The 20,224-nt window shown below is 35.7% G+C and overlaps 1 protein-coding gene across 1 annotated transcript; it reads left to right on the top strand.

Moving 5' to 3' along the window:
• The first annotated feature begins 861 nt into the window (after nucleotides 1-861).
• On the top strand, nucleotides 862-19,004 carry LOC134258426 (phospholipase DDHD1-like). Its single transcript, XM_062740971.1, has 14 exons — nucleotides 862-1,458; nucleotides 3,892-4,053; nucleotides 4,277-4,405; nucleotides 4,761-4,899; nucleotides 5,013-5,128; nucleotides 5,354-5,460; nucleotides 6,428-6,539; nucleotides 7,020-7,096; nucleotides 8,647-8,711; nucleotides 11,123-11,201; nucleotides 13,211-13,360; nucleotides 14,954-15,206; nucleotides 15,456-15,593; nucleotides 18,715-19,004. Exons 1-14 carry the CDS (start codon nucleotides 1,023-1,025, stop codon nucleotides 18,864-18,866), a joined length of 2,115 nt encoding a protein of 704 aa, XP_062596955.1. The 5' UTR covers nucleotides 862-1,022; the 3' UTR covers nucleotides 18,867-19,004.
• Nucleotides 19,005-20,224: the final 1,220 nt, after the last annotated feature.

The following is a 20,224-nucleotide window of genomic DNA, read 5'->3' as shown; positions in this document are numbered from 1 at the left end:
CGCCAAAAGTAGGCAAGGGGTCTGGGGGCCGCCTTGAGGCCCCCAGTGGGTCCAGGGCAAAGCCCTGGTGGGGGCCCAGGGGGCAAAGCCCCCGGAAGCTCCTGGATTCTAGAGATTTTGTAGGGTAAAAGTGAGGTCTACCAAGTATACATGTTTAAATTTTCTAGAGGAAACTGTGATTTACGTTAATTTTGACAATTTTAGGGGGGGCGCGCGTCGGGTGTGCCCCCCTTTAAATCCGCCACTGCCACTACCTATTGCTAGTAGGCGTGAGGTCTCAGTATATTATACAACACATAGCCACTGTATTTATAACTCTGTTATATCTAAGGAATTATTAATCTTCATTAAAAAAAAAAAAACACTGAGCCAGAAAAGCTAGAGTAGCATTGATTAAGAATTGTTCAAATCATGATCCCTGGGGAAGGTTGATGCCACAGTATTTTGTATTGAAAGGGGGAAATGATCTGTTGAAGATGACAGCAGGTCTAAAGTTACTCAGGTGAACTTTGTGGCCCACAACTCTCATTTCCAATTTTTTGCTGCTTTTTAAGAGAAATCTGAATCTCTGTATATTATTTTAATATTATCAATCATAGTTGTTTCAGTAATCTTTAGCATTTCCAGGAAGTACCTAGTGATCACTTAATATCTGCAATATCGGGGGGCCTAACTTTATCCAGTCCCGGCCAAAGGTGTGACACATTTAGTTTCGAATTATTTTAATTTAAATTTTCCCACTTATTTCAGTAAGGAGTTGGGTTCCCAAATTCAAATGAATATGCAATTTTTCGAAGATTTTAATATATGTTTCCTTAAAAAGACGAAATGCGCAGGTGTGTCAGCTGAATAAACATGAAAAGGTGAAGGCCAGAGAGGTTCAAAGTTCGCACTATGAATTTTACATACAGACGACAGATGTTGATGGTTCGATTATAGATTGGCGGATTTAAACTATTTAGATAATGACAATTATTTATTGAAAAAGTAACAAATTTTAGACGTTGTGTGTGTGTGAAGCTATGATGAGTGAGTTTGGGTCGCTTGGCGATGGAATTAGAAGTTCTCGGAATCGAAGTTCAAATGATCATGATAGACTTTATCCAAGCCTGTTTCCTTCTGATGAAGAGGCGGAAAGTGACAATGCTAGTGAGTTGTCAGTAGAAAGTGAAGCCAGAGCAACACCTCCTCCTGTGAGGCTCAAAAATCCTCTTTTTCCTAAAAAGGAGTATGTTGATAAGTTGAGACCAGAGGAAATTCGGTGGTTCTACAAACAGGATGGTGATAAAGAATGGACACCGTTTATTGGATATGACTCTTTGAGAATAGAATGTCGATATCGGGCGTTGCAAAATGTAGAGGATGAAAAGGAAATTGACACTGATGTAATTTTGGTTCTTGGTGGTTTATATCAAGTAGATGTCTCCAAGAAGAAATGTACACCTGTGTATTGGACAGGTGTGTGTTGTGAGCTCAGTCGAGTTAAAGGCTCAGTTGAGCTTTTCCGCCCGAGTTAAAGGCTCAAGGGAGCTTTTCTGATTGATGAGTGTTCTGTGTCTGCATATGTGTTGTCTGTAAACTTCAATGAAAGCCCTAACCCTTACCATTAAAAAGTTATGGCCAAGTTTAAAGGATTTTTTAGAGTAGATCAATCTACAAAGGTCAGAGTTGTTGGAATCAAAAGAAAAGTTTTGTAACAAAGAATACATATGAGAAGTCCTAACACCAACCATTTAAAAGTTAGGGCTATAAATGTAAAAGTGCGGGGTTTTTTTGTGTAAAAGTAGGTCAAAATCCAAGGTCAAGAGGTTAAATTAGGTGGTACCCCAAGAAAGGTCTTGTCACAAAGGAATACAACTATGAAATATGAAAGCCATAGCCCCACCACCTCAAAAGTTTTGGGCAAGGTTAAGGATTTGGACAAACGGATAGACAGGGCCAAAACTATACACCCCCAAACTCCATTTATGGGAACATAAGAATCTTTAAAAATCTTTGTTTTCAGAAACAACAAAGCCACATAAAATGGCTCAGGGATTAAAAACATGCATATAACAACCCAAATCATGAGCGATTCTTTTTATACATTCATAGAGTGGAGCCACAATGGGGGATCAAAGTTTTAAATAGGAAAATATTATTTATATAAGCAAAATCTTGATTTGTACACTACCTGAGTCTTATGGGATTTAAATAAAAGGGCCATTACTTCAGAAAGGGATGCCTCATTATTAATTTTTATGATTTTCCATTAATGGGACATCAATGACAGTAAGATAATGTTAGTTCGTGTTTGGTTTAATTTATAGGACTCGCTTAGATAATCTCTGGAGATAATTAATAATACCATTCCCTTATTTGCTTGACACAGGGTAGTTTATGATCTTGTATTCATGGACCTTCTGACATTTGCTTGAAATTGGGAAAAACTTTTTACACAAGGAAGTACTAAATAACACCAAACCATTGCATACAGCAGGAGTCCTTTTAGCTTCCAATTTGGAGAAAAATAGGTTTACTTAACAATTTTGAGGCAATAATTATAGTCTGTAGGCTTGTGAAAAGGAAGTCTTAATGATAAGTCTACCCTTCCTTATCATTTATTCATTGTTGGGAATTTTAAATGAAAATTAAAGTTGGGAGGAAATACCACCTTTTCAGCGTTGTGAATGGGGCTTTATTTTGGCCCCCTACAGACCCCTAAAAAACCTGTGACACCAAGGTTGAAATTTTCAGTGTTGACTGTTGCTAAATTATATTGCACTAGAGGGTGTTGTGTCAAAGGATAATGATCTTTTTTGACAAATGTATCCCAACAAATCAGACTCATTTGTTATTTACTTGAAAGTATAATATTTCTGAACATTAAATCTGTACAAGAATGAATAAAGACTTAGCTAGTTTTATGTACATTTAAACAAGTAATTAAAAAAATTCTTAACTACCACAGAAAAATTGTAGTTTTTTATTCTGCAGATCAAGGAGACTTATTGTAGACCAGATACAGGACCTTATACCTTTATCATTAAGTTGAATACCCCATTACATATTTTCTTGATTTAAGATGAGTTAACTAACCAGACCAGAACTCAAGTATTGCATTATCTGTTCAAACAGAGCTGGCCAGTGGATGTTTACACAACACTGAGCCAGTGTTGTCCCTTTATTATGGGAGAGATAGTAAGGATTTAGAGTACCAATAGGTAAACAGAATTGATTGGTCATGTGGTAACAGATGTACCTATTGTTTATATGTACCTGTAATTTTGAAGTTTAGCTGGTCAACGACATACAGAGGCGTATGATAAGATTATCAATATTTTTATTAAATAATGTATACATTTGTACATACAGAATGAGTGATTCAAGTTGGAGGAGGTCATTTTTACAGTTTTAATATCTATGATTATAAAATGACATATATATGTTGAATGTTCATAATATATATACATTATATAAGAGCAAATGAACTTATGAATGCAATTTGAAGCAGATATTGGTCCATTCATTCCTGTATGCCATGGATACTTTTTACATGCAGCCATTAAAGAGAGTTAACATATACTATAATGATTATCTTTCCTCAATTGTATAATTTCAAGGAACTTGAAGACCTTAGATATATTTAATTATCTCATGCTATATGATTTTATATTTACATACCAAATGTGTAACAGATTTTTTTTACCATGTTAGAAATGACAGATTGCTGCATGACTTGCTTGACAAAGATTTTAGGCTGTTCCTTCTAAAGCTAAATTTCTATTTCAAGTATAACATTATTTTCTTTCACAATTTTGCTGGTATACATATAAAGGCACCTGTTATTGTAGCATATTTTTCAGATTCAGTAGAATTGTTTTATATCACTCAGGTTCTGTTATACTTTAGGTGATGAGTCCGACATTACACAAGGTCTTTGGTTCTATGAATATAACGGACAACCCCTGGAGGATGGCTATGGAATCCAGATAGAGACGGAACATGTCGCTAAATTCATGGGGCATAGTTTGGAGCAGGAACATTCTTCTCCACAGAAAGGACCCAAACCAGGTATAGGACTAGGCTGTAAATTAATTAGGACTAAAACCAGGTATAGGACTAGGCTCTAAATTAATTAGGACCCAAACCAGGTATAGGACTAGGCTGTAAATTAATTAGGACCAAATTATTAATGATTATTCTGACAATGATATATCCAAAAAAAACTTTTTTTTATCCTTATTTTTTTTATTTTTTTTTTTTACAAACATTTGATTTTCTGATTTCATTGCAGTGCAGCATTCCATGAGATTTACTGACTTTTACATAGAATGGAACCACCCTAATGAGATTTATCTGTACAGTGAGGCAGCTTCATCAAGATTTGTACGAGGCTTTAAAAAGAAACTGGGAATGCAGAAAGGTACCAGTAACCGGGTTTTATTCATGGTGAAAAAGCTTCATCAGATTATGTATTAAACACTTCTATAATACTTTCCATACCATACTTGTGAATGCTTACACTTTAGGTAAAAATTTACCACTTTTTTTATTCCATTTCCCACTTGCATAATTTATGTAAATGCCACTAAATGGTGTTCTCGTGTACTTTTAAAAATTGCACAAGATATTTGATTTTGATTATTGCAAGTGTCTTTTGAGGCCATATTCTGTTCTCAAAATTGAAGCTTAAAACATTGTGCACAGTGCCACACACCTCTTTTGAGGTGTGAAATTGTTATGTTAATAGTAATGTTCTGTACATTATACTTGAGCAGCTGGTACCAGGCTGATTCGAGGCTATAAATATGAAGCAGTGATGGATGACAAGCCTGCTGACATTTCTCATCTTATATTTGTTATTCACGGCATCGGACAGAAGATGGAGACAGGAAACATTGTCAGGAGAGCTAAAGAGTGAGTATCCACCATACATCGCAGCTTTTAATAAATAATGCTTTTAAAGATTTTTACCTTTGAACACTTTTCAAGACTGTATGATATCAAGTGTGTATACTTTTTGTCATAAGGCTGAGAGAAAAGGTAACCCAGATGAAATCCAAGTGTTTTAGCCTGATAGAGAATTGCTCTCACAGAGCCGAGTTCTTACCAGTAGAATGGAGATCCAACCTGAAACTGGATGGAGGTAATTAATTTAAGATTTTTTTGTTTTATAAAGTAAATAATCAGTTAATTATCAATTCATAGATAACCCAAATATGCATGTAAAAAATATTACCACATCAACAGAAGTAGTAAAAATTTACTGATATTCATTTCTTATTTTTTGAAATATGTACCAGCATCAGATCATGACTGTATTTGTTGATGTCCACATAGATGGGTTTTATAACTATAATTCTTTATTTAGACATGGTGGACTTAATAACACCACACAAAATGAGAGGAATGCGTTCTATTCTTAATAACAGTGCAATGGATATACTGTACTATACCAGCCCATTATATAGGTCAGAGGTTAGTATAGCTAATTATCTAGGGCAAAGGTTAGTGAATCTGACACTTTATACTACACCAATCCTATAGACAAGTAAGTTTTACTGTCTGTATTATTCAGCACTTTGTATTATCTCAGAGATTAGTGCATCTGATACTGTATAGGAGGAAAATAACTTGCGGTGTTAATATTCGCTATATTCACGGTATTAATAAATCTGTGAATTCAAGAAACAGTGAATAATTTCCATGTTTTATTTTGAAATTTGAGAATAGACTACCATAGGTTTATATACATGAATGTGCAGTAAATGGTCATTTCAGTAATTACGAGTAGTATCATATAATCATTTTAATTATAACGCTTTGAAATTCATTTGATTCAAAGTAATCGGAAGATAATAAATAACCTGTGTTTGTGAAAAAGCTGTTTTAATGGCCAACGCTACATGTTTCTTCAATCAAAACACTTGGGCCATGGGATTTGATTGAGGCAGGATATGTTGATGCATCTTTGAAAGATGGTTTGCTGCATCCCAGAAATAGGTCAAAGTGACCTTCTTTTGTAATATTGCTATACATATACTTAGACAAAATAGTTTACAGGCCATAGCGAGCTCACTGTGAGACCCTGTAGCATCAAATCTAGTTAGTTAATCATTCTTGGAGAGATGGATGTTGCAACCCAAAGTAGATCATTTTGTAAATTTTGCAATTTGTTGACCGTACATAGTCAAATTGTGTACAGATTATATCTTGTTTGTGAAAGACAAAGAAGCATCAAACCATTTCAGTTGTTGCATATCTTGTGACATGCCTACTCATTTTCTCTCCAAAACATATGTTGCATAACTCTCAGTTGATTATCAGAAATATCTTTGGGGTTAAGTATGTCATTACTGAGAAGAGGTCACTGTGACCTGATTTTGGACTTCTTTATTATCATATTATCATATAAATGTAATGTGTTTACTCATTCCACTTTAAGATAACCCACAGTTTACAGAATGAGCTTAATCGACTATTTGAAATGTTCTGCACAAGGAATCCATACTTCCAGGTCAATGGAGGAAAAGTCTCTATTGTGGCCCATTCTTTAGGTATGTATCAATGTGTCCTGGAATTTGCATTAAACTACAGATTTTATTAAGAGGGGCATATGAAAAGTTCTGAGAACTGTTTGATAAACTATAAACCATCCAATGGAAGTTAATGGATTTGATATTATTGAAAAGAGCTGGAAATTTTGCACTTATCATGAAGTCACTGTAATTTTTTTATGTAATAACTCCCAAAATGACATCAGAATGCTGGATGTCTAGATCACTGTCCATGGAAAATGAGAAAACTAGAGACACCGTTTCAGCAGAGTAAAATTTTTCACTCATTTTTTGTTCATTACTTTTATGCACTCTAGCCATTTGGCAGAATTTCGAAAAGAGTCGCAAGACTGTATATTTTACATATAGCTCAGTTAAAAAAAATACTCATAACTTTACCCATGGAACAATAATTTCATGCATTTCTTTGAAATATTGCATACGAAATATTCCTTTAAATTTTTAAAAAATTATTTTTAGGTGCTGTTATTTCCTATGACATTATAACTGGTTGGAATCCAATCCAGCTGTATGATCAGTTTGTAAACTCAGTCATAGTAAGTTCATATCAAATTATCATTATTGTGTAAGGTTTTTACTGCACTGTTCAAATGTAGCATAAGGGGATGCAGTTTAATGATTTAGAAACAGACATTTAAGGGGACGAAGGATGTATCGTCACATGACTCAGTTTAATTACGTCATAATCTCTGATAAAATATGTACAGAACAAGATTGAAACCATAGTACTTGTATAATTTTTTAACTGTTTGTTTGAGTTCACCATCTTGTATAAAAATATCTAAAAAGATTCAAACTTTCTTGAAAATATTATCAAATTACGGAATAGATTGATCCACTCTTCTGTTTCCCTACGCTGCACGTCCAACAAGTCGTTGATGTCATAGTGGATCTCTTAGTACAGTAAAATGAGGGTAGTAGAATATCTTTAAAAACAGGTCATGATCAGTACATGATGGGGTATTTAGTGAATCAAGGAACACAAAAAATATTTTTACATGGCTGTTGACGGAAATATTTTGTAGGTATGTCTCATTTCGCTTATTTCGTAAATATGTGACATCATAGTTAGGTTTTCCAGTGCTCGAGAAATGTAAACATGACACGTTTTTCTCAAGCTCATGTCTTATTTAACTATGCCCTGTGCAATATTGAGCTCAGCTTCACCAATTGATATTTTTACAGCTAATCAATAACATGACAATCTTGCATTTCAACGTAAGTTTTCAAATATTGAATGATAGTATTTTTTGCAAATTAATTTTTTTGTTGTTTAAGTTGTCTTAAAAAAGTACGTAATTTTCCGTCTCCAGATGCGGTGCGCCAAAAGAATATTGCTTTTTCGAATTTTTAACCCTATTAATACTCTGAAATATTTTGAAAGGCACATGTTTGCTGACATATTTTTTATCTATGCTGAAAAAAATCCATTATGAAGCGATTAATGGGCCCAGAAACATTGCGAATCAAAACTCCACTTAGACACTGTAGGTATAGTAGTTGTCACTCAATATCTCAAAAATAAGTCTAGAAACCTATTGATGTATCTGCTTTAAGGTATGTGGGACATACTAAATGAGAGATATCCAAAATATGAAAAAAATTGAACGACAGGTATTTTTTCAGCTAAAGGTCCTTCTTCCCCTTAAAAACATACATTTAAAAAATAATAGAAGAATAGGTAGTCAGCAGATTTTGATGAAGAAAAAAAACCCACAAATAACTAGAAGAAAAACAGATACTACTAATGTAGAGTAAAATGAAGTACATGCATGTATGAATTCCAATATACAGGGAGACTTTGAAGATTTTCATCCCATTTTGTTACAGCAGTGGTTTAGATTAAATTTTGTCAAATCCATGGCCATAAATGAGCCTTAGGTTGAGCCACATACAGTAGGTTCTCAATTCCTGTATATAAGGAGACCTTGAAGATTTTTTCCCCGTAGAAAAATCTACTTCTGTTAAATCAATAAGCACCCTCAGCTTGTGGATATCATAACTTGTATATGCAAGGTTGGAGATGTTACTCTAATTTAAAAGTAAAAATTTGTATATTTAAAAATTTTTAAAAATGTTTTTTTAGGAGGATGAACAAAAGGATTCTGATTCTAGTGACATTAAAAAAGAAATTCATGAAGCCAGGGAAAAGTAAGTCAATCAGCTGAGTAAATAAGATTGCTTTGTAGTGAAGAAAATTTACAATAAAACCAGATATAATTTCATTAATTTGGTTATTGTAGATAGCAATACAAGGTTTATTGAGTGAAATACAGAATAATAACCAGAACAAAGAAGGCAAAGTTTCATATATGAATTACACAACATAAGACAATTTAAGAAGTTTTCAAAATATATACTGACTATGGCAATGAAATTTTGCATTTTAACACATTTAATTAAAGGTTTGGTTTATTATTTATTTAATTTGGCATTAGCAGATGTCTGGGTTAACTTTTTAGGTCACCTGAGTAACTCAGGTGACCTATTGCTATCCGTTTTCGTCCGTCGTCGTGCGTCGTGTGTTAACATTTGAACATTTTCAGCTTCTTCTCTGAAACCACTGAACCAATTTCAACGAAATTTGATATACAGCATCTATGGGTGGAGGGGAACAAAAATTGTGAATTTCATGGTCCCCGCCCCCCTGGGGCCTGAGGGGTGGGGCCAAAACCACTAAAATTAATGAAATCTTTAAAAATCTTCTTCTTTACTCCTGGACATCAAGCAGGCAAACTATTGGCATGAATGTAATGAGCATTGAGTCCTCTACCAAAATTGTGAAATTCATGGCCCCAGGGTCAGGGGTTCTAGTGCTAGGGCGGGGCTCTATAGATTATATAGTGAAGATGCATTATTTCTTTGAAAATCTTCTTCTCTGCTCCTGGGTATTAAATACACTAACTAAGCACATAGTTATGATGAGCAAGAGTGCCTCTTCCAGATTTGTGAATTTCATGGCCCCAGGGTCAGGGGTTCTGGTGTTAGGGCGAGCTCTATAGATTATATAGTGAAAATGCATTATTTCTTTGAAAATCTTCTTCTCTGCTCCTGGATATTTCATAAACAAATTAAGCACATAGTAATGATGAGCAAGAGTGCCTCTTCTAGATTTGTGACTTTTATGGTCCCAGGGTCAGGGGTTCTGGTGTTAGGGCGGGGCTCTATAGATTATATAGTGAAAGCATAGTGAAAATGCATTATTTCTTTGAAAATCTTCTTCTCTGCTCCTGGGTATTAAATACACTAAGTAAGCACATAGTTATGATGAGCAAGAGTGCCTCTTCCAAAATTGTTAATTTTATGGCCCCAGGGTCAGGGGTTCTGGTGTTGGGACGGGGCTCTATAGATAATATAGTGAGAATTCATTATTTCTTTGAAAATCTTCTTCTCTGCTCCTGGGTATTAAATACACTAACTAAGCACATAGTTATGATGAGCAAGAGTGCCTTTTCCAGATTTGTGAATTTTATGGCCCCAGGGTCAGGGGTTCTGGTGTTAGGGCGGGGCTCTATAGATTATATAGTGAAAATGCATTATTTCTTTGAAAATCTTCTTCTCTGCTCCTGGGTATTAAATACACTAAATAAGCACATAGTTATGATGAGCAAGAGTGCCTCTTCCAGATTTGTGAATTTTATGGCCCCAGGGTCAGGGGTTCTGGTGTTGGGGCGGGGCTCTATAGATAATATAGTGAGAATTCATTATTTCTTTGAAAATCTTCTTCTCTGCTCCTGGGTATTAAATACACTAAATAAGCACATAGTTATGATGAGCAAGAGTGCCTCTTCCAAAATTGTGAATTTTATGGCCCCAGGGTCAGGGGTTCTGGTGTTAGGGCGCGGCTCTATAGATTATATAGTGAAAATGCATTATTTCTTTGAAAATCTTCTTCTCTGCTCCTGGGTATTAGATTAACTAACTAAGCACATAGTTATGATGAGCAAGAGTGCCTCTTCCAAAATTGTGAATTTTATGGCCCCAGGGTCAGGGGTTCTGGTGTTAAGTTGGGGCTCTATTGATTATATAGTAAAAATACATTTATTCTTTGTAAATATTTTTCTTTGCTTCTGGGTTTTAAGCCAATGATCCAAGTATATATATATATTTATGATGAAGAAAGGTGCATCTAGCAAAGTGGTTTTTAATGCCCCCAGGGTTAAAGGGGTGGGGGTGGGGGGGGGTGGTTACATAGCCTGAAAATAAATTAATGCTTTGAAATCTGCTCTTTGGTATTAATCAACCATTTTATGATAAAATTTGCAAAATTTTGAAATATATGGCCCTGGGTCAGTGGTTCCTTTGGGGTGAGGTGCACAACTGGTTATAAAGTGGAAGTGCATTTTCTCTTTGTTACTCTGATCTACCTCTGGGTATTAAGTAAATAGAGTAAGCATGCTAAGTTAATAATTATGATAAGCAATGGTGCCTCTTTCAAAATTGTAAATTGTGAATTTCATGGCCTCCGGTTTAAACACGAACCAAATTTAATTGTTTGAAAGTTGTTACACAATACTCAGGTGACCTATAAGGCCCGTGGGCCTCTTGTTTTATCATAACAGAGCTACAGCAGTTGAATCAATTCTGAAAGATGTTCAAGAAAAACACAAGAAACAAAGTGGACCAACACTTTCTTTCACAGTAAGATTTTTCACTGTTTAAGAGGACTTAGTGGTCTTGTTCTTTTTAGACCATTTTACTGGTAACCCTTCTGGAAAATTCAAAAAGAAGAGCTCTATATTAAAAAAATGCATCAAATATTTTTACTAGAACATGTTTTTTCCCTTTTATGAAACATTTTATGACATATGAAGTCATATTTACTATCTTTAGATAGATTTGTCGGGTAAAATGTTGACGAGCTGGGCTCTTCAAAAAGTACATCGGAAAATAGTTCTTGTTATTTGCATTTTAGAGAGCATTCATCTTCATACAAAAGTAATCTGTATTTTATACACATAGTCAGATTTGATGTATTATAGAATATTGTGCTGATTACCGGTATCTCTTTGTTTTGTGTTATTTTTTTGCAGATAGAGAACATGTTCTGTTTTTAGCTCACCTGAGCCGAAGGCTCAAGTGAGCTTTTCTGATCAATATTTGTCCGTTGTCTGTCGTTGTCGTCGTCGTTATCGTCGTCGTCGTTGTTGTAAACTTTTCACATTTTCATCTTCTTCTCAAGAACCACTGGGCCAATTTCAACCAAACTTGCTACAAAGTATCCTTGGGTAAAGGGGATTCAAGTTTGTTCAAATGAAGGGCCACGCCCTTATCCAAGGGGAGATAATTATGAATTAGAGAAAAATTAATGGCATTGTTAAAAAATCTTCTTCTCAAGAACCACTGGGCCAGGAAAGATGAAACTCATGTGGAATCATCCTCAGGTAGTGTAGATTCAAGTTTGTTCAAATCATGACCCCCGGGGGTAGGGTGGGGCCAAAATAGCCGATCAAAGTTTTACATTGGATTATATATAGGAAAAGTCTTTATAAATGTTCTCCTCAAGAACCACTGGGCCAGGAAAGATGAAACTCATGTGGAATCATCTTCAGGTAGTGTTAATTCAAGTTTGTTCAAATCATGACCCCCGGGGGTAGGTTGGGGCCAAAATGGCCGATCAAAGTTTTACATAGGAATATATAGGAACAATCTTTAAAATTCTTCTTCTCAAGAACCACTGGGCCAGGAAAGATGAAACTCATGTGGAATCATCTTCAGTTAGTGAAAATTCAAGTTTGTTCACATCATGACCCCCGGGGGTAGGGTGGGGCCAAAATGGCTGATCAAAGTTTTACATAGGAATATATAGGAAAAATCTATTAAAATCTTCTTCTCAAGAACCACTGGGCCAGGAAAGATGAAACTCATGTGGAATCATCCTCAGGTAGTGTAGATTCAAATTTGTTCAAATCATGACCCCCGGGGGTAGGGTGGGGCCTAAATGGCCTATCAAAGTTTAACATAGGAATTAAAGGAAAAATCTTTAAAAATCTTCTTCTCAAGAACCACTTGGCCAGGAAAGATGAAACTCATATGGAATCATCCTCAGGTAGTGTAGATTCAAATTTGTTCAAATCATGACCCCCGGGGGTAGGGTGGGCCAAAATGGCCGATCAAAGTTTTACATAGGAATATATCGGGAAAATCTTCTCAAGAACCATTGAGACAGGAAAGATGAAACTCTTGTGGAATCATCCCCAGGTAGTGTAGATTCAAGTTTGTTCAAATCATGACCCCCTGGGGTAGGGTGGGGCCAAATGGCCGAAAAAAGTTTTAAATAGGAATATAAAGGGAAACCTTTTAAATTTTCTTTTCAAGTACTTCAAAGCCATGCTTAGTGATATTTATAGGGAATCATCCTCAGGTATTGTAGATTCTAGTTTGTTCAAATCATGACCCCCTGGGGGGTTAAAATTCAAGCCCCCTCCACCCTCTCCGCCCTCAGTAAATTTTCAGTTTTGATCTGATATGTGATTTTTCTAGCAAATTGCTCAGGTGAGCGATGTGACCCCTGGGCCTCTTGTTAGAATATTGTGTTGATTACCGGTATTTCGTATTAGTTGGAGAACATTATTTGTAGAATATTGTGTAATTTTTTTGCAGATAGAGAACATGTTCTGTTTGTAGAATATTGTGTTATTTCTTTGTAGATAGAGAACATGTTCTGCTTGGGTTCCCCCCTGGCAGTGTTCCTAGCTCTGAGGGGGTTCAGACCTCAAGGAAAGGGGACCCTAGATCACATCATGCCTTCTAGTCTGTGTAAACGCCTCTTCAACATCTACCATCCATATGATCCTGTTGTAAGAAAATTTATTTCTAAGGTTTATTGAAAGCAAAAAGATAAAGCAATAAAAAATATAATGTTATAGTTACCCTTGTTTATATCTTATAAATACATGTATACCGGTTATGAAAGTGATGCTGAATACTTGTGAACAATATTTTTGTATTTCAGTCACTTATACTCTTTACAGGTCCCAAGTTTGAAAAAATATGCCCCAGATTTGTACATTAGACACTTAAAGTAATATCATTTTTAAGTGCTTTTGTTAAACGCCTTTCAATTTTTGTAGGCATACAGACTTGAACCACTCATTGCTAAATGCTTTAGATATATGCCTTTCCTTGATTTTGTAGGCATACAGACTTGAACCACTCATTGCTAAATGCTTTAGGTATATGCCTTTCCTTGATTTTGTAGGCATACAGACTTGAACCACTCATTGCTAAATGCTTTAGATATATGCCTTTCCTTGATTTTGTAGGCATGCAGACTTGAACCACTCATTGCTAAATGCTTTAGATATATGCCTTTCCTTGATTTTGTAGGCATACAGACTTGAACCACTCATTGCTAAATGCTTTAGATATATGCCTTTCCTTGATTTTGTAGGCATACAGACTTGAACCACTCATTGCTAAATGCTTTAGATATATGCCTTTCCTTGATTTTGTAGGCATACAGACTTGAACCACTCATTGCTAAATGCTTTAGATATATGCCTTTCCTTGATTTTGTAGGCATACAGACTTGAACCACTCATTGCTAAATGCTTTAGATATATGCCTTTCCTTGATTTTGTAGGCCTACAGACTTGAACCATTCATTGCTAAATGCTTTAGATATACAGTAAAACTCGTTTAGTACGAACACGGATATAGCAAATTCACGGATATAGCGAAGTTTTTCTGGGTCCCCGGCAACATTCTTAACAAATCTTTGTAATATTTTACGGTTATAACGAACTCTGATATAACGAATTTACGGATATAGCGAACTGATTTTGAGTCCCGTTGAGGTAAAATATATTGAAATTTACATCTTTTATAACGAACTTTCAAAGATTATAAAAAGAAAATTGATAAATTGAACTGATTTATTTCCTTTTAGCATGTATATTTAATTCAATTCATAATAAAAACCTTGGTTATCGAAGATATGTTATGTAATATTTGCTCCCCTAACATATTTGGTTGTAATATCTAAAGGAAAAATATATATTGCGAATTCGCTATAATGGTTATACGAATTCGTTATACGGGTATAAAGAATTACGGATATAGCGAATTATATTCACTGGTCCCCAGGACTTCGCTATAACCGAGTTTTACTGTATGCCTTTCCTTGATTTTGTAGGCCTACAGACTTGAACCACTCATTGCTAAATGCTTTAGATATATGCCTTTCCTTGATTTTGTAGGCCTACAGACTTGAACCACTCATTGCTAAATGCTTTAGATATATGCCTTTCCTTGATTTTGTAGGCCTACAGACTTGAACCACTCATTGCTAAATGCTTTAGATATATGCCTTTCCTTGATTTTGTAGGCATACAGACTTGAACCACTCATTGCTAAATGCTTTAGATATATGCCTCTCCTTGATTTTGTAGGCATACAGACTTGAACCACTTATTCTGAAGCACTACTCCACAATCATGCCTCTTCCTATTCACCGATTTGATGGCAAACAAAAAGAGTCCTACAACTCCATGAAAACAAAAGCATATGCTGCCTTTAAACCGTCAGTGTCTGCAGATAAAATATCCGACAAAGGTGATCCTATTGATGGCAATGATAGCACTGATTCTGTCCCTCATAGTAGCCGCGAATCTTCACCTGCTCGTAGCCAGGGCTTTTCTGTCTGTGGGTATCTGTATGTATGGTGATGGTTTAAACCATTTCATTTTTCCTTTGGTGATGGTTAAATTTGTATTTCACAGTATTCATATATATTTTTATTACTTTTGTTACTATTGACTTTTTAAATCTTTTGACTAACACAATTTTGTAACCAAAATAATTTTACATTTTAAAATTGCTCACCTTTGGGTTATTTTGTATATGCTGTTCAGGGTAGCTGTGAATGTTTAATTTATAACTATCCTCTTACAGTTAAATGGTTGAAGGGTAAGGAATCAGAGGACATGTCCGCGGAGCTGAAGATGCTGGAGAAGATGGAACAGGACGTCCAGGAGATAGAGAAACATATAAAAGAACGCAAGGAAATTCTCCAGGAAGTCGACCAGACAGGTAAAAATAGGCAATAAGTTCTCCAGAAAGTTGACCAGACAGGTAAAAATAGGCAATAAGTTCTCCAGAAAGTCAACCAAACAGGTAAAAATAGGCTATAAGTTCTCCAGGAAGTCAACCAAACAGGTAAAAGTAGGCAATAAGTTCTGTAGGAAGTTAACCAAACAGGTAAAAATAGGCAATAAGTTCTCCAGAAAGTCAACCAAAAAGGTAAAAATAGGCAATAAGTTCTCCAGAAAGTCAACCAAACAGGTAAAAATAGGCAATAAGTTCTCCAGAAAGTCAACCAAACAGGTAAAAATATGCAATAAGTTCTCCAGAAAGTCAACCAAACAGGTAAAAGTAGGCAATAAGTTCTGTAGGAAGTTAACCAAACAGGTAAAAATAGGCAATAAGTTCTCCAGAAAGTCAACCAAACAGGTAAAAATAGGCAATAAGTTCTCCAGAAAGTCAACCAAACAGGTAAAAATAGGCAATAAGTTCTCCTGGAAGTTGACCAGACCGGTAAAAATAGGTAATAAGTTCTCCAGAAAGTCAACCAGACCGGTAAAAATAGGCAATAAGTTCTCTAGGAAGGGGACCAAACAGGTAAAAATAGGCAATATGTTCTCCAGGAAGTCGACCAAACAGGTAAAAATAGGCAATAAGTTCTCCAGAAAGTTAACCAAACAGGTAAAAATAGGCAATAAGTTCTCCAGAAAGTTAACCAAACAGGTAAAAATAGGCACTAAGTTCTCCTAGAAGTGGACCAAACAGGTAAAAATAGGCAATAAGTTCTCCAGAAAGTCAACCAAACAGGTAAAAATAGGCAATAAGTTCTCTAGAAAGTCAACCAAACAGGTAAAAATAGGCAATAAGTTCTCCAGAAAGTCAACCAAACAGGTAAAAATAGGCAATAAGTTCTCCTGGAAGTTGACCAGACCGGTAAAAGTAGGCAATAAGTTCTCCAGAAAGTCAACCAGACCGGTAAAAATAGGCAATAAGTTCTCTAGGAAGGGACCAAACAGGTAAAAATAGGCAATAAGTTCTCCAGGAAGTCGACCAAACAGGTAAAAATAGGCAATAAGTTCTCCAGAAAGTTAACCAAACAGGTAAAAATAGGCAATAAGTTCTCCAGAAAGTTAACCAAACAGGTAAAAATAGGCAATAAGTTCTCCAGGAAATCAACCAAACAGGTAAAAATAGGCAATAAGTTCTCCTGGAAGTTGACCAGACCGGTAAAAATAGGCAATAAGTTCTCCAGAAAGTTAACCAAACAGGTAAAAATAGGCAATAAGTTCTCCAGGAAATCAACCAAACAGGTAAAAATAGGCAATAAGTTCTCCTGGAAGTTGACCAGACCGGTAAAAATAGGCAATAAGTTCTCCAGAAAGTCAACCAGACCGGTAAAAATAGGCAATAAGTTCTCTAGGAAGGGACCAAACAGGTAAAAATAGGCAATAAGTTCTCCAGGAAGTCGACCAAACAGGTAAAAATATGCAATAAGTTCTCCAGAAAGTTAACCAAACAGGTAAAAATAGGCAATAAGTTCTCCAGAAAGTTAACCAAACAGGTAAAAATAGGCAATAAGTTCTCCAGGAAATCAACCAAACAGGTAAAAATAGACAATAAGTTCTCCAGAAAGTCAACCAGACAGGTAAAAATAGGCAATAAGTTCTCCTGGAAGTCAACCAAACAGGTAAAAATAGGCAATAAGTTCTCCTGGAAGTCGACCAGACAGGTAAAAATAGGCAATAAGTTCTCCAGAAAGTCAACCAAACAGGTAAAAATAGGCAATAAGTTCTCCAGAAAGTCAACCAAACAGGTAAAAATAGGCAATAAGTTCTCCTGGAAGTGGACCAGACAGGTAAAAATAGGCAATCATAATACAGTGACGATGAGACCGTTAGGGCCAGCGTAGATACATATTCTGTCTTGATTTAGATCAGGCTCTTCAAACTGCACCTAGCATTTGATAGGTCTACACTCTGACGTCACAAGACATAGTATGTAAGTATAATCAGATCACTTCGCCCTTTTCCATAAACTCTCTTCTTTTAGCATGAGACAGAGAAGGACAAGGTAATCCAATTGATGCAGTGCTCCAAGTCGCGACTAAAATAGTGGCATTTGCGACCAAAAAATTGATTTTGTGACTAGAAATGAAAACTAACTCGCATTTTCATGACTGAGAAAATTTGGGCAGGCAACTTCCATTTTAAAGATCAGGATAGAGGTAACGTTTATGAAAATTCTCTATCAAGAAAATGTTTGTATCAATGCTGAGTCATGGAAGCATTCTCTGAGAGTGCAAATTCAATTGTGCTCAATTCATGGCCCCGGTGTATAGGGTAAACAGAAGATGGGATTTCATTTAGGAATACATATATTTATAAAGAGGGGAATCTGTTTAAGAAAAGCAGGGCCAAAGTTACTCAGGCGAGTGTTGCACATGGGCCTCTAGTTTCATTTTTAGCTCACCTCGACGAAGTCGAGATGAGCTTATGCTATACCCCCGGCGTTGGCGTCGGCGTCCCAGGTTAAAGTTTTAGGAGCAAGTCCATTCCCAAGTAACTATAATCCCTACCTGAACCAAACTTGCATGGATGATGCATCTAGGGATGTACACTACCAGACTTGCTTCGGATGCTGGATCTGACCTACATTTTCTAGATGAGTGACCAGGTTAAAGTTTTTGGAGCAGGTCCATTCCCAAGTAACTATAAGCCCTACCCAGACCAAACTTGCATGGATGATGCATCTAGGGATTGACACTACCAGACTTGCTTCTGATGCTGAATCTGACCTATTTTTTTCCATACAAGAGACCAGGTTAAAGTTTTGGGAACAGAATGAACTTGAAGTCCTTGATATCTGCAGTATTAACAAATTTATGAATATTTGTTTACACTATACATGTTTTTCACGCTACATGCGTAGAAATGTGCATATGCCCTGTAAGAGGTTAAACACAACTTGCAAGAATATTGTTGTTCGGATGAATACTAGATATTAAGAAAATATGTTGTGAGATTTGCATTACTTACACTGATGACATTCGTCGAGGTGAGCTTCGTAATCTTTGATTACCTATGTTTGCTAATATTTTTGTGCCATTAATTATTTTCACTATATTTTACAGACTTGGAGTATAGATTGGATTATCAGCTCCGTGAGGCCAGTTTCTCCAGTAGTTATTTCTCCATGTTGACATCACATACATCTTACTGGACTGACAAAGATGTGGCTTTCTTTATTCTGTCTCACATTCACCCGGAGCTCCAAGAATTATGACACCTCCAGTCTATAGCATTGCATATAACAGAGAGTTATATCTGAATGATATTGTCAGGTGCAACATACAAAATGATATAAATCATCTTTATTTAATGTCCCATTTAATAAATGAAAATATCAGCTCTTAAGAGCAACCCTCTGACGCAATTCAACAATTCAGATACATCATCTACCTGGTATATTTTTTCAAAGTAGATTTATTAGCTTCTGCCATGAATTGGCTTTGGTGTTCTCCTCTTATACAATCATTTTTTTCCCATCTTATCTCATTATTAGTTCATGAACAAATTCATACTTGATTTACAACTGGATTATTTGTTTTGAATTTGACGGAGAGTTCATGTGAAATTTAAGGTATTTCTGTCAAAAAATGCAGGAGAAATCTTTTTCACCAGTTCATGACAAAAAACAAGATGCATTGTTAGGGTTTTTTTTTTTTAAATGAAATTAAGTAATTGTGCATGACTTTAAGGTCACCTGTGTTAGTAGGGTAACCAGTTGTCTTCTCTTTCCATCTGTCATCATGCTTAAAATTAGCCTTTAATGTTTTACATTCCAAGCATCTGCAGGACTACTGGACCATATTCACGTGAACTTGCCATAAAGCAACCTATTTTTGGGCAAATAGGACTCGGGTTTCTTTTAATGCAAGGTCATGCCCACTTTCCAGGGGAGTTCACTAAGATATAAAAATTTTGAATGATAAGTTTTCCCAGGAACTGATGGAAAAGAAATGATGAAACTTTTTTGAAGCTTCTTGACATATTGTTGATTTCAGTTGGTTCAAATTATAGTCCCTGATAATAAGGTGGGGATACAAAAGGCTATCAAATATTTACCTTGGAACAGTAAGATAAAATTTTCCTTGCAAGGACAACAATATCGCCATATTCGCCATATTTAAAAAAATTTAAAGCATCCTTAGGTACATGTAGTGCACATTGAAATCTCTTAAAATCCTTTCTCCAAGGGGGAGATGAAATATGTGGAGATAACGAATAGTATTTGAGCTCAGAAGTCAATCAAACATTACAAAATACCTGGTAGTAACGGATCAAACACTGACCTCCAAAACAAAGGTGGGATCAGGTGCCACGGAGGAGTGAACATCCCCTGCAGACCCATCACACCCACCGTGTACTCTTTGTAATGATAGGGTAATAACGCAAAAAGTCTGTGGACAACTCAGTTTGTAAATAATGGCCTAAACAATCAGTATGAAAAAAGTCAGCCAGCATATGACTCGATGATAAATTGTATTTGTTGACAAGGTTATTGTGTCAACCATAGAACTTATGAAATGATAATGAGACCTCAACAGAAGATCCAAGTTTAATTTGGGAATATGTAGGGGA

The sequence above is a fragment of the Saccostrea cucullata genome, unplaced genomic scaffold (assembly GCF_032062105.1).
Source record: "Saccostrea cucullata isolate Sc308-1 unplaced genomic scaffold, CSIRO_AGI_Scuc_v1 ctg4, whole genome shotgun sequence".
In the NCBI taxonomy this organism is placed as follows: Eukaryota; Metazoa; Mollusca; class Bivalvia; order Ostreida; family Ostreidae; genus Saccostrea; species Saccostrea cuccullata.
The sequence above is the reverse complement of the archived record's forward strand: the minus strand, read 5'-3'. Positions and strand labels throughout refer to the sequence as shown.

Excerpts from the sequence above, each read along its gene's own strand:
- LOC134258426 (XM_062740971.1), top strand. The coding sequence starts at position 1,023 with ATGATGAGTGAGTTTGGGTCGCTTGGCGATGGAATTAGAAGTTCTCGG. Across the intron at positions 4,054-4,276 it reads ACAGAAAGGACCCAAACCAG|TGCAGCATTCCATGAGATTT; the intron begins GTATAGGACTAG and ends ATTTCATTGCAG. Across the intron at positions 13,361-14,953 it reads ACCATCCATATGATCCTGTT|GCATACAGACTTGAACCACT; the intron begins GTAAGAAAATTT and ends TTGATTTTGTAG.